The 12,863-nt window shown below is 39.7% G+C and overlaps 1 protein-coding gene across 2 annotated transcripts; it reads right to left on the bottom strand.

Annotated features, from left to right (window-relative positions):
• Positions 1 to 7: 7 nt before the first annotated feature.
• LOC145496883 (uncharacterized) lies at positions 8 to 12,216 on the bottom strand. 2 transcript variants are annotated; one of them, XM_081476656.1, is made up of 9 exons: positions 11,206 to 12,216; positions 5,164 to 5,896; positions 4,997 to 5,024; positions 4,149 to 4,235; positions 2,910 to 2,993; positions 2,188 to 2,253; positions 1,674 to 1,748; positions 1,152 to 1,217; positions 8 to 774 (listed from the first exon to the last, which is right to left on the bottom strand). In XM_081476656.1, exons 1-9 carry the CDS (start codon positions 11,583 to 11,585, stop codon positions 632 to 634), a joined length of 1,662 nt encoding a protein of 553 aa, XP_081332782.1. In that variant the 5' UTR covers positions 11,586 to 12,216; the 3' UTR covers positions 8 to 631. The 2 variants fall into 2 exon arrangements, with proteins under 2 accessions (XP_081332782.1, XP_081332781.1); XM_081476655.1 differs by having other exon boundaries at positions 8 to 777; positions 11,206 to 12,214.
• Between the last annotated feature and the right edge of the window lie 647 nt (positions 12,217 to 12,863).

The following is a 12,863-nucleotide window of genomic DNA, read 5'->3' on the forward strand; positions in this document are numbered from 1 at the left end:
ACACGAGTTATAAAAGTAGATTTCTGTATTTGTGGTCATTTCAAGTACAAACACAACAGCACAACAAAGTGATGTAAAAGAGCGCTTGTCATATACAAAATAAATAATCATCAAATCTCACACGTATGCCACGAACGATTTCTACGCTTTGGTATTTACAGAGCTATAAAACTATATCAACATTTTCGGTAGTTTACGAACAGACCGGACTTTAACATCACAACAGAGCGAAACACGTTCGCTGAATGGACATCTCGTAACGATGTGTAAGCACCAAACCTTTCGCCAAGGAAGGTAGTACAAGGGTCAATGATGGATCGGACTCAATTTGTTTTATGGCTTTGTTCTTTTTCTGAGGTTCAACGACGTTACTTGACTAGTATATACAAAGAAACTTCAACTTGAACTTTGCCATCGAGTACTGCGTTCAATCAAGCTTACTTTGCAAAAGAAATGAACTCAAACAAAATCATCTACACCAGAAAAAGCGCGAGCAATAATGTAAGTTTCTTTTCTCTCCAGTGCCGCGGTTACCGCAGACACGAGTTTCCCCTCAAATTCTCGCCCCTGTGTTATGCCCGAAATGGACATAGAGCCATCGCCAGTCGGTTAATAAGCACGCGTTGCAGACCTATGTGTTGACTACTATCTGGTCGTCCTTGACAACTTCTACGACGTTTAGTTCTTCTGGTTCTTCCTCCGACTGGTGCCCAGTCCCCTCTTGAGTTGGGTTTTCAAGGAAGTTGTGCACGAAGTTCTGAATCTCACCTCGAGCTTCTGTCACAAAGAAAACAGGAGAAATAAAAAGTAACCATTACCTTGAAACTCTCTTGTAAAAGAAGCTTCCCCTAAAGAAGCTAAAGAATCTCAACCTAAATAAACCCCTGGGTTTACATTTAAAGGAGCTAAATACGTGAGTTAGTTTATTCGTTGCGGTTTGTAATCCGTATCAATCTTCTCCATCCTTAACCATCCTTGTTCCTTTATGGTTTATTATTATCTCTTTGGTGTTTTTCTGTCTTAGTAAACTACTACTTTCAGGTTTCCTTCAATTTAAAGGTAATTTGTTTGTGGCCAAAATAACTCAAAATACCGTCACTGAGCTCCTTTAAGAGGAGTTGTCGGAGACATATTGTCAGAGGGTTGTTTACCTTTTAACTTCCTCTCAGCCTCAATCTTCGCGCATCGTTCTCTCTCCAGCTCTTGAATTAACTCGTCTACATGAGATTAAAACTTGACAGTGAACAACTCAAAGGCAATCACGATGGTCAGTAAAGAGCGTTTTCACTCACGAGGTCAACACCCATGCAAATGTGTTGGAACAAAAGGATGTGTTTACATAAGAAAAGAGTTCAACATGGCCGCCGTTTCATTGATTTGGAACACCAATATGGCTGCCGTGACGTCATCTGAAAACACTCTATGCATATTTCAGGCTCATGTAAAATTTCAGTCGACAGTTTCAGACGGTAAGAAAAATACACTCACACGAGTCGGAAACTCGGCTGTGTTTCAGAGACTTACTGAAAAACACCCTTACTCTCTTAGTCTACGTGGAAGGCTGGTCGCTAGAGAATTTCACTAGGACCAGACCACTGTCTGCGGCGTAGTAGATTAGTCGTTGAGGAGAAGACTTGAAATCCTCTTTCTAACACGACAAGAATATTTCTTACCATTCCGCTGTTTAAGAGCGTCTTGAGTCGTTTCTCTAAGCTGTTCTTCAAGCAATTCACTTCGTTGCTGCTCCTCTGGTCAAATAACAATGATATGTGTAATTAGCAACTGAGAGCAGCGGGTAAATTACATGGTATCTTTTATCTATATTTTACTTTTCTACAACTATAGAAAAAATTATTTTTGGAAAATGTGCCAAAAAACATGAAATCATAACTGTAATACCTACAGAATACGTGTCAGCACCCCAATTCCCCCTTTCAGTGTTGGAAAATGGTAAAATGCAAACTTACGTTAATTGAATTTTTTTTCAACATTGCACAGGTAAGGGATGGGGCAAAATGCGAAAAGAATGACGTTTTTCAACCCTTGTGACACAGGTTGTAAGAGAATATTGCAACAAAGAAATACTAGGGTTGACTGATTCCCGAAGCCATCGAAAAGTCCCTCAAACTTCTAGAAAATATCAACGTAAATAATTTCTAGTATTCATAACAAAAACTGTGCACTTACCCAGGAGTTGCTCGCCAAGCTTACGTTTTGCTCTCTTTTCTTTCTTGAGCTTCTTTTGGAGAAAAGCTGCAGAAGAAAAAACATGAAGCTGCAAGATAAAGCTAAAACAAGCTGGGCTTCATCACAGAAAACGTTTTTCAAAGTCACGTAAATTGAAACTCGGTGCAGTCAATCAACTTAAAAACGATATGAGAGTATTTCAAACCTCTCATATCAAAAGAACAGTGGGTACTCGTCGGAAATTTTGAAAAGAACCGCTAATTAAGAGGTGCCAAGATCTTGTTTTGTGGGCGTGGAATGAAAAACTATTTTCGCCCCTAAGAGGTACTTATTCTAAAACAGCACATTAACTGACACTTGCATAATTTTTAATGGCGATAAAGACGATTGCTTCAAACTGACCTTCTACTCGTAAAGATGATCGTCAAATATCTCCTGTCATGTTTTTTTCGGCTCAAGACCCCAAAAGGTACCGCGAAAGCTCCTGCTGTAGACGTTTTTTAGGCTGAACACCTAACAGCTACCAAAACTGCTTTTTTTATAAAACCCTAAAAGGTACGACAAGCACCCCCGTCCTTTTTTATAAGAGAGTCCCCCCCCCCCCCCTGCCCCAACCCGGGATATCAAATCGTCAACAAGGAGATATTGTCTTGATCTACCACCAAATTCTCAGAACTTAAATGAAAAGAAATTCATGGTATTCAGTAAGGAGAAGTTCTTACCCTTTCCTCTCTGCAGTGCAGCGCATTGTCTTTCAGCTTTCTCCCGAGCTTCTCGCTCTCGGTGAATATGTCGGCGAAGCTCATCTGAACAACCAAAGATCAATTAAAACAACAGCAACTTGTTATTGAGGCATAGAGGTCTAACGATTGAAGGGTTGTTGCTCTTCCACAAGGAAAAAAAACAACATGAGGCAAAAACGCCTATATGTAAACATGATAAAATCGTACAGCCGTTTGGCAAGGGAAGGAAGGAAGAAAGAAAGGGGGGAAGGAAGGAAGGAAGGAAGGAAAGAAGGAAGCAAGCAAGCAAGCAAGCAAGCAAGGGAAGAAGAAAGACGGGAAGGAAGGGCAAATAACGCATAGAATGACGATTTTTTTTCTGTCGTATCCACAGATCGCAGCTCAGCTGTAGCAATTTTCGAGAAATGTTTTCGTCTTCAACACGGAAATCGGACTTGTCATTTGTACTAGATCACGTGGAAAGTAGGAATAATAAGTGTATTTGGCCTTGTCATATGCAATGGTAAAATGGGTTCCCTTCTCTCTTGACACAACGAAATGTATCAAACTTTTATTCGATGTATCATTCCTTTCCACAAACTGTACAGAATCAACACGCTTCCCTTAAAAACGGTTTAAGCTTTTGTCACTATTTTTTCGCTTCCAAAACATCTCCTGCCCAGGTGGTTTCAAAATATTTTTGTCGCTGCTTTCGGATTTATTACTGTCACCAAATTAGACGTTCAAAATTATTTTTGGGCCGCTGACAAGTCAACAAACTCAAGAGTCCTGCAGTGATTGGAACAACGTGGTTCTGGTTGTAAGATCACTGGCACTGTAGATACCACCGAACGCGTCTGTCGCTCCTCACAGCGCTTCGTTTTTCCTCCATTCGAAAGAAGTCTAAAATCTCCAGACTGCAGACAAAGCTTTACAGACATCCGTGTAGTGATTGGTCATTACTAGTGGTAACTAAGCAACAGCCAATTAAAACAGAGACGCATAACGGGGGTGCGGGGAGGAGAATTTAGCGCGCGATGTGCCCGAGGTGCGCGAACTGCGCTCGACTGAAAAAAAAAATGGTCTTTTGCTCCTTGCAGCGCTTTCCAATTGCACGAAGCAACCTGTTAGTACTTGAAGCGTCAGCTTACCGACATTAGCCTTATAATGCACGATTCACTCTAGAGAAACATGGCAGCCAGCATCCGTGTCTTGTACCGTATCAAAGGTGTTACTTACTCTTCTCGTAAACAGCCTGTCTCTCGTTTTGTCTGGTATTTTCTGCCGCTACTTTCAGAAGACCTTGAATGTTAAGAAGCAGGCTTTCTGCAAAACAAACAATTAGGTCCAAAGAATGAACTTTTCTCTTTGAAATGAAAAACATCAAGCTTTCAGTCCTTTAAGGGTGAGCGTGTGATTTATCTGCAAAATTCCAATAAAAAGTCAGGAATACGGGTTATATCAAGTTTACAGCGAAGACACCGATCGGCAAGGAAACGAGGTGTTTTGTTTAGCAAATTCTACTAGCTAGAGTTATAATAATTCATGTGTGAGAGAGGTGAGAATTTGGCGCTAAAGGAAGAGCTGATAGACCATCCAATAACTATTTCAGTGTTGTAGCCACAAGCTGACTGTAAGTGGTCTAACAACAGGGGGCATTTGTGGCTTAGATAAAATCTTCAACAACAGTCGAGCCTCTGGTCAAAGTATTCTGTACAATGAAACGACATGTTAACGAGACACGTAGTTGGACTCCTTACTAAGCTGGTAATATTAAGAGTAACTTTATATAATAAGTCAAATCTCGCATTTTGATTGGTTCTTACCTATGATGTATTAAAGGACAGACGTATAGATGACGTCATTAAACTTTTTTGTTGTTGTTGTTTCTTTATTATATAAAACGAATAGATTCCACGTTGCCGTGAGTCTGTTCAGTTAAAATATCACAGAAGACGTGTTAGAACATCAGTGACACTCGGCTATCGCTCTGTGTCCCATTTTTTTTTTTGTTTATAGCACATCTGTGATCTATTACTGAACAGACGTACGGCAACATGGAATCTATTTGTTAAGTTCATACTAACCCGTAGATCCGGGTTCTCTGTATTCAGGCTGTCGAGTAAAATAAGATAAAGCACATCAGAAATACAGTTAGCCCGGGCACAAACGTCAACTATTTCTTTGACTGTAAAAGAGAAAAGAGTAAAACAACGCACTTCATCACAACGACGAAAAAATTTCAGTAACAAACCTCTCGTAACAACACGTGTGGAGAAGATGCCGACATTTCCGAACCTGTGTCATTGGCGGTTACGTTTCTGAACTCCGCATGCTCAGATGTGCCAGTACTGCTGACATGAGGTACCGAAGCTTCAACGTTCAAAGCGTCTCCAACATTTGGCGATCTCCCAGGACTGTGGTTCAGTACAGTCGATGCACCGCTGACAGGTGGAGCGCCATTTGTTGGCGGACTTAATACGTTTCCTTGGGGGCTCAAAGACACCTGGGGCCTTGGAGGAAAGTTAAACGCGCATGACTGTGAATTTGGCGCTAAAATAACACCGCTGGGCGGGCTAATGATACGTGACGATGGCGTGTTCGTCGGCGAATGGATCACGTGAGTAGTAGAGTATCGCGGGCTGACGTGAAGATGAGGCGACGTGTGATTCATTGCTGTTTGTGATGACGTCATGTTCACGACGCGCTCCGGTGGTCGGGAAATCGGCGTCCTAAACTGCAAGTCTTTTCGTTCAGCGCCGGTTGCATTGTTGTTAGCATCACGTACTCCTTCAAACGTCACACTGACACCAGCGTTCGGGGATGGATCACGTGATATTGACTTGTTTACATCGTCTGTCTTCATTGGTTCTCCGTTTGACAGGTTGACAGGTCTGTCAGCATGATGGTCAACTTTGAAGTGTTTAAAAGGGTTGTTAAGAAGCTCGGGAGGAATGTCGGGATTCTTTTTGCGCCTACCCGGGCCCCTGAAACCACAAACAATGAAAATTGCATTACACACGAAGCATAGCAGATAAAAGCCCGCTCGAGACTTTTTGCGCGCTAATTGGAAAAGTAGCTTCTTCTCATAAAACATATATACACAATTGAAAACTTACCAGAGTGCAAGCACCGTATCCTCTTTGAGTCCAAAATGGGCAATTCTGACCAAAACGGCTAATAAAACATACCTTTTAGGGCGGCACATACCTATGTAGCCCATATGAGAAAGTGCCCCACCTCCCCCGCTGGGGAATAAGCCAATAACAAAAACATGTTTACGCCCTAACAGTTCAAGAGCTGTTTCGTCATTTTGCTGTTGGAATCCTGCATGCAGGTATTATTACCGTTATCTTGAAAATAGGATATGGAAGACTACCAAGTGTTCCGAACCATTCAACACACAGGTGTGAAGAGGTTATTTTCATCCCATAGGTTCATCTTTGTATCAGAAGAAACTAGAAAAATATTTATCCAAGTGCAAAATTTCCCCCAAGTAAACATATTTTCCCAGTCGGCATAGATTAGTCTTCTCAGAACAACGTTACATCAAATTTATTCAGTCTAAAAATATCTAATCAAATATAAAAACACCAACAGCAATACCGTAAACTGCCGCTTATAATCCCTGGGCTGATACAACTTCGTAAGGGCTTTTAGATGAGCTTATAAATGGTGGGGCTTGTATCCAAGGGGGCTTATAACCGGAATAAAAAAAACTGTTTCCAAACGAGCTATAGCTGAATAGGTTTTTTTAGTTACTGGCAATTACGCTTTTAAACATCATAATGAAACGAATTCAAAACAAGGAAGGCTAGAGGAGGGCTTATATCCGGGAGGAGGGCTTATAACCGGATGTATTTTTTGGTTTGCAGGTAGATGGACCTTTAAACCGGGGGGAGGAGGGCTTAAAAGCGGAAGTTTACGGTATTGAAGATTTTGAAAGGTTTCATACAGTCAACAAAATGCCCACAAAACAAAAGTTTCCACAGGATAACGTGTCGTTGGTTTACTTCTCACGGCGTCAAATCTTCTTGAACCACTTACTCCGCAATGTTTGCTCTTTTGACATGTTATTAAAATCAAAATTAATAATGATAGTACGGAAACTGTCCACGTCTTCAAATGACACAATTGTTTCCGTCTACGGATACAATGTTCTGATTTTTTAAAGCTTGGTTGATCATAAACTGATCTTTAAACGATAAGGAACGCAAGAAAGCGAAACTGAAGGGAATTAAAGACAGTTCGTAATGTGTTTACGCCTTTCTTCGAAGCTTAGTGCTTGCTCTATGACGTGTAACCAGCATGGCGGCGCATTCAAAATCCGCTTACAAAATACTCGTTCGCCGATAACTTCATCAGAAACAACTCACTGTCCTCCAAAATTTCTATAGTTGTTTCAACTCCACCTATTCTGCATTTTTTTAACATGTTTAACGCTTCAGTTAAAGACCTTTTAGCTATAAGCCTCTTTTATTTCAACCACCATTGGGCATCTTGGAAAAGGCAAAGTAAATGTTGGCTTGTTCAGTGTTTGGCATGAATCCATCATCGGTAAATTAAGACACTGCATACTTTTAACTTGACATTCTCTATATTTAATCTAAAGAATTCATTACCAATGCTGTCGGAAATTTAGTCAATATTCAAAATATACCAGAACGATATTTCACGTTTCATGTTATGTGTTTACAAGTCTCGTCATAATCTAGTTAATACGTTTCACCATTTCACTTCGTTTGGCTTCCCTTCTGTACAAAATGTTTTCAAACTGACGAGAACTTGAAGAATAATTAATAAGAAGCCAAATTCTGTTGCGATACATCAACGGCCCTCGGCTAAATCAGAAAAGAATGAAAATAATAGTATTTGCAAAGAAGTTTTCAGCGTCAAGTTGCAATATTTTTATTACATTCCAAATGTTCAAAGCTGATATTTGATTTTTCGGCTTCTTTCGAAAATTCCAGCCAAATTATTTTTGGAGCAAAATGTTTTCGAGATATGGGTGTCTTAAAATTTTATTTACCAATGTTAAAATTCCTTGCAAAGTGGATACTAGTCACCATTATATTTTGTTTTCAGCTGGGGCACGTTCATCTTGTTTGTTGGACCGCCCATTTTCTAAGGGGCTGTTCACACCACCCCGGAGGAGTCTGAAAACGGAGGTTTCACTCTGAAAACGCTTCAAATGTTTTCCGTCCACACTACGCCGGAGGAATTTTTACAAAAGACCAAACAATCACCAGCCATTTTGGATTTGTGTTTCAGAAAAAAACTCGGGCAGAGAAATTGCTTGATTATCGCGAGGTCATCGGTTTCAAAAAGCTCCGTTTTCAAATGTTCTTCGTCCACACGAAAACTAAAAGCCGGCGTTTTCACATTCCTCCGGTTTAAAGAACGTTTTCGAAAAGCTCCGTTTTCGTGACGGATTAGTGTGGACGGTAGGTCCAACCGTAGAAATAAAGCTGCGTTTTCAAATTCTTCCGGCGTAATGTGTACGGGGCCTGAAAAAAGTCGTTTTCTTTCTTTTTTGGGGGTAATCAAAATGAATGTGGTTTGTCTTTCGTTCAGTTTTGGTTCTCAAGAATACTACTTGAAGAGAAAAGATACAAAGAGCATTACAATTAACGCAAACTGGGAAAAGCTAACAAGAATTGCTTGACATGTTCAAATGGAGCCGAGTGAAAGCAGGCTAGTGTAGCTAGAAAACGCTGAAAAGGCGGCATAAATCTTCTAGCAGATCATTGTGCAGATCAACCGTCTTCAAACCTGATCAAAGTCTCTCAATTTTTGGTACCCATCGACTTCATCAGCCATCTCTTGAGATTTCAGAATGAAATATTAACCTTCTCGATTTAAATAGAGCACTACACGTCATTAATAAGATCAGCGGGCTAGTTCAAAGTGGATCTTAAGCCCAGCATTTCCGTCTCTTGTATTGAAATTAAATTAATCCGTAATTTGTAACTAAGAGTCACGAGAAAACTCAAAACAAGGAGGAGATTTGAAACGGAATAAACGCGAGGAATCAAATTGGAATAGCGACAATTTCACAAATCGGTATAAAGTCCTGCTGGACGCATGTATACCACGAGAAGTCGAGGAACCATTTGCGTGATTCTATTTTTAGATGGCGTTTTTTTTTTAACGCTCTCTCATCTCTTTCCTACTCAAAAGATTTGAATTTGATAGCATCGTGGTACGAAAAAATGAACCGATACAATTAAATTTTGATCTACCAATGATAGGAATATTTTTGAAAACAATATTTATCACGGAAAGATAATTGCGATCGAATGGGAGCTTGTTAAGTGATGTTGGCCGCTTTCAATGAAACAAATGATGTTCCAGTGGTATTTTTGGACATTTACCAAAATTAAAACTCTTGAAAGTTGCATCATAATCTGCTTCGAGTAACACGCGGCTGTTAAACCGTGAAAGAACCTTATCACGATCAAGTTATGTTCCTATTTTAGAACTTGAATGAAGTTTCTCACAGAAACTTAAGTGATACGTAAACACTTCTATTTCTTTTCGTACCATTTTTCGGTAAAAGCAACAGTTTCAGTGGGAAAAGATTTGATTTTAACTTGACTCGGACAACCTTGGAAGCCCTGATGTGCACATGTACAATGGTTTCAATACAGTTTTGTAGTATTTCTTGGGAGAATTTGGCGATAGGTTCTACAGATAAGCGACCTCGCGCCACACAACCAGTCATTTGACCAAAATTCCTGCTTCTCTGACGCATTGAAACACGAAAACAGATTATGGAAAGAAATTCAGTATTTTGCATCATTCTTTTTACAATTTTGATGTTCGTTTCGCAGAAAAAGAACGGAATTTTTTTTCGCAGCAACGCAAGTCTGCCCGCACCCGGTGTTGCGAAATGGGACCCCAACGATATTCCCCCAAAAAAGGCTGTTTTCTTTCAGTGTAATGAGGAAGATTCATGGTTTTTCAAAATCTTTCTGTTATTTCTATTTCATCATTTTACGCCCAGGGTCTATGTCACACAGCAAAGTATCAGATTTTTGGTTCAAAACATTTTTAACCCCTAACAAATTGTAGCAAGAGTTACACTTTTAAAATAATTTCGTTAGAGAGAGAATACTCTTGAATCGAACCCTTCTGTATGGTCAGGAGTTAGTCATATTACGTAACCCAGTTTAGATTGTCAATTTCAATACTGCAATAATTTTAATTTTAATTTAACCTAATAAAAGGATTTGTTGTCCGTGGAGAATTAGTTAGATCTGCCAATTGTATAACAATGCATTTGTTTATGATTTTTCTCTCGTGACGATTTTCTGACAACCAGAGCTAACTGCTGCTCGCTTATTTCTTTGCAACAACCACAACGGCAATGTGTTCAGTGCCCGCGAGTCTCAGGAAAAAATTAGGTAAACTGTACTTTAAGGTCCCGCTCAATAACAAATTTAATAAAAACAAGCCACGCAAGTTATTGACGCCTTTCTTTGTTTTCTTTAATTCCTGAGGGTTCTCTATTTTGTTTACACGTCGTTGTTTGTTCAGGAACAATTTCCCTCACAAAACGGGAAGCAGAGTAGCATAAAGGCATCGTTTTAAAAAACAATCTGACTGCAAAACAATTCAAGAGCCAATTCGTTGCACATATGGCTGTCGCCTCCCTGTTGACTGGAAACTAGTTTTCATGAAAACTCTTTCACAACAAGAGACATGGCTTTACAAACAAATGTTTTTTTTTTTGTTTTAAGAATGAGAGCGCGCAAACTAACAGATTGAGCCAAATTCATGAATATTCTCAACAAATACAATGTTAATTCATAGCTATCCGTTTAACAGCAAATGGGCCATAAAAAACCGTGAACCATTAACATAAATACTTTGTTTTTGACTTAAGCTTTTCCATTGCGTAATGTAAACAAAGTTCCTTCGCATCCACTGAGATACTAAAACAAATCCTTTGCAAAAGTTTTGTTGGAAAAGAAACAGAAAGGATCTTGAGCAATTTCAGAAATGGAGGCAAATGCGGTTTTAATTTGCACGAAATTCGTTGCATAACACGCACAACAGAATAGAAATCATTTAATTTTAAACAATGGCTTATTCAAGAAGTGTAACTACACATTGTGAGGGTTTCCCAATGGAAGCCCGCATTTCCACTGAAATGATTAATTACGTCGAACTCTTAATGTTTAACTTCGAATTTCGAGATCGAGTCGGAGAATTGTTCCTAAAAATATCGTCGAATTGTCAATACGAGGAGCGACATGTTCAGAAACAGTTACAATTACTGCTGCTTTCTTACCTGTAAAGCAAACAGTCTTCATAAAGTCTGTTGAAATCTTCGCGCGAGATCAGCTTGCACCGATTTACAACTTGACCTATTGCTCCAACACTCCTCATCATTCGAACTTGTTCCACATTACAGTTCCGTCCTTGAATATTCATCCGTTTCAGTTTTGTGTACACAGTGTGCATGCCCGACACAAGATCTTTGAGAAAATACTCGTACACTTGCGGGAAGCACAGGAGGTCTTCCCCCTCGACATTGAACGCGGCGATTTCTTCCCCGTTCAAATTTACCATTTTCAATTTGTAATCGGTGCCATAGGGTAGTGTAGGCGTTTCGGCCTCCATCGGTTCGTAGTGGTTGGTTGCTGGAGGAGAGTACACAGGAGGTTCCATGGTTTAATTTGCCCGAGTAGCTCGCTACAACAGTGCACGCTATTTAGCTCAGTGCCGTGCAAAAGTACTGATAACAAACTGAAAGAATCAACAACGTTGTTAAATTTTGACAATGTGTAACCACGTGGGCAAACTTTAAACTCTCCCAGTACTCATGCGCGCCAGCTAAGCCACGCCCTTAAATCACCAGTGGCTCGGACGCCATTGGTGGAAATTACCGAGACTGTCATCAATCAATCAAAATTATGAGATTTGTGATGTTTTCTTCTGCTGAGAAGAAATGCTTTTCCTTGCACTAACAATCTGGCCCAGAGATCGATTTTGGGATTTGTTGTTTACTTGCCCTGCGTGGGGCTATTCTGAGTTGTTTGCGGCTAACTAAAAGCTTTCGTGTGTTTCGCAGATTTTTAAGGACATTCCGAGACAAAATTGAATTGACTTACATAATTACACATCAGGAAAATGAGTCATTTGGTAAATACCTTGCTCCCGGAAACGCCAGGATGTGTAACACTGTATTGTTTTCATGATAATCTGAGCTAATTTCAACACATGAAATATGAATGATTCCGACACACTCTCAGACTTTCTCAGAGTCACTTTAAGTACAAATACTGCATGCGCGGTCTAGGAATACCTGAATGCCTTTTTTGATCAATATCATCGATTAAAGTTTAAAAATAGAATGTTTTCGTTGCGAAATGATTTGTTAAGTCAATTCTGTGTATTATTTGCGAATTCCTTCCTCGCTGCGAATGATTTCGTTGATAACAGAATTCAGTTGGACATTAAACAGAGCAAATGTCAAGAACTAATTTGTATTTTTCCTGTCCTTTTCCAAATCACGGTCGATGTCATTTTATTTCTTTCATGTATCAAAACCGAAATATCGTTTCATTTGCAAGAAACACCAACAAAACTCTGCACCTTTACGGTATTTTTCTTGCGAAAGCGGAGAACTTTGCATAATAAACCCTTGCCAAACTAAGCATTGTAAAACCACATAACACAATAACGCGCTTCAAATGTCAGAATATCAATTAGCCCAAAATAGTTAGTCGCCATTTTCAACATCTCAGAAACATTTGGTAAATTGAGATGTGACGAGAAAATGCACTATTCTTCGCCAAGAATGCACGTTCCTCCTCAAATTTCTCCCAAACGCGTACATTCTAAGCTTTCACTGCGTCGAGCCTTGAAGACTAATTCTCTACGCTGCATTAATTGTTTTTTGTTCAAACATTTTGCTTAAGTAAATTCTTACAATCCTGTTGGTCG

Source organism: Orbicella franksi, chromosome 9 (genome assembly GCF_964199315.1).
Source record: "Orbicella franksi chromosome 9, jaOrbFran1.1, whole genome shotgun sequence".
In the NCBI taxonomy this organism is placed as follows: Eukaryota; Metazoa; Cnidaria; class Anthozoa; order Scleractinia; family Merulinidae; genus Orbicella; species Orbicella franksi.

Coding starts and splice junctions, on each gene's coding strand:
- LOC145496883 (XM_081476655.1), bottom strand. CDS start 11,585: ATGGAACCTCCTGTGTACTCTCCTCCAGCAACCAACCACTACGAACCG. Junction 5,025..5,163: donor CACACGTGTTGTTACGAGAG/GTTTGTTACTGA, acceptor TTTACTCGACAG/CCTGAATACAGAGAACCCGG. Junction 778..1,151: donor GGCTGAGAGGAAGTTAAAAG/GTAAACAACCCT, acceptor TCTTTGTGACAG/AAGCTCGAGGTGAGATTCAG.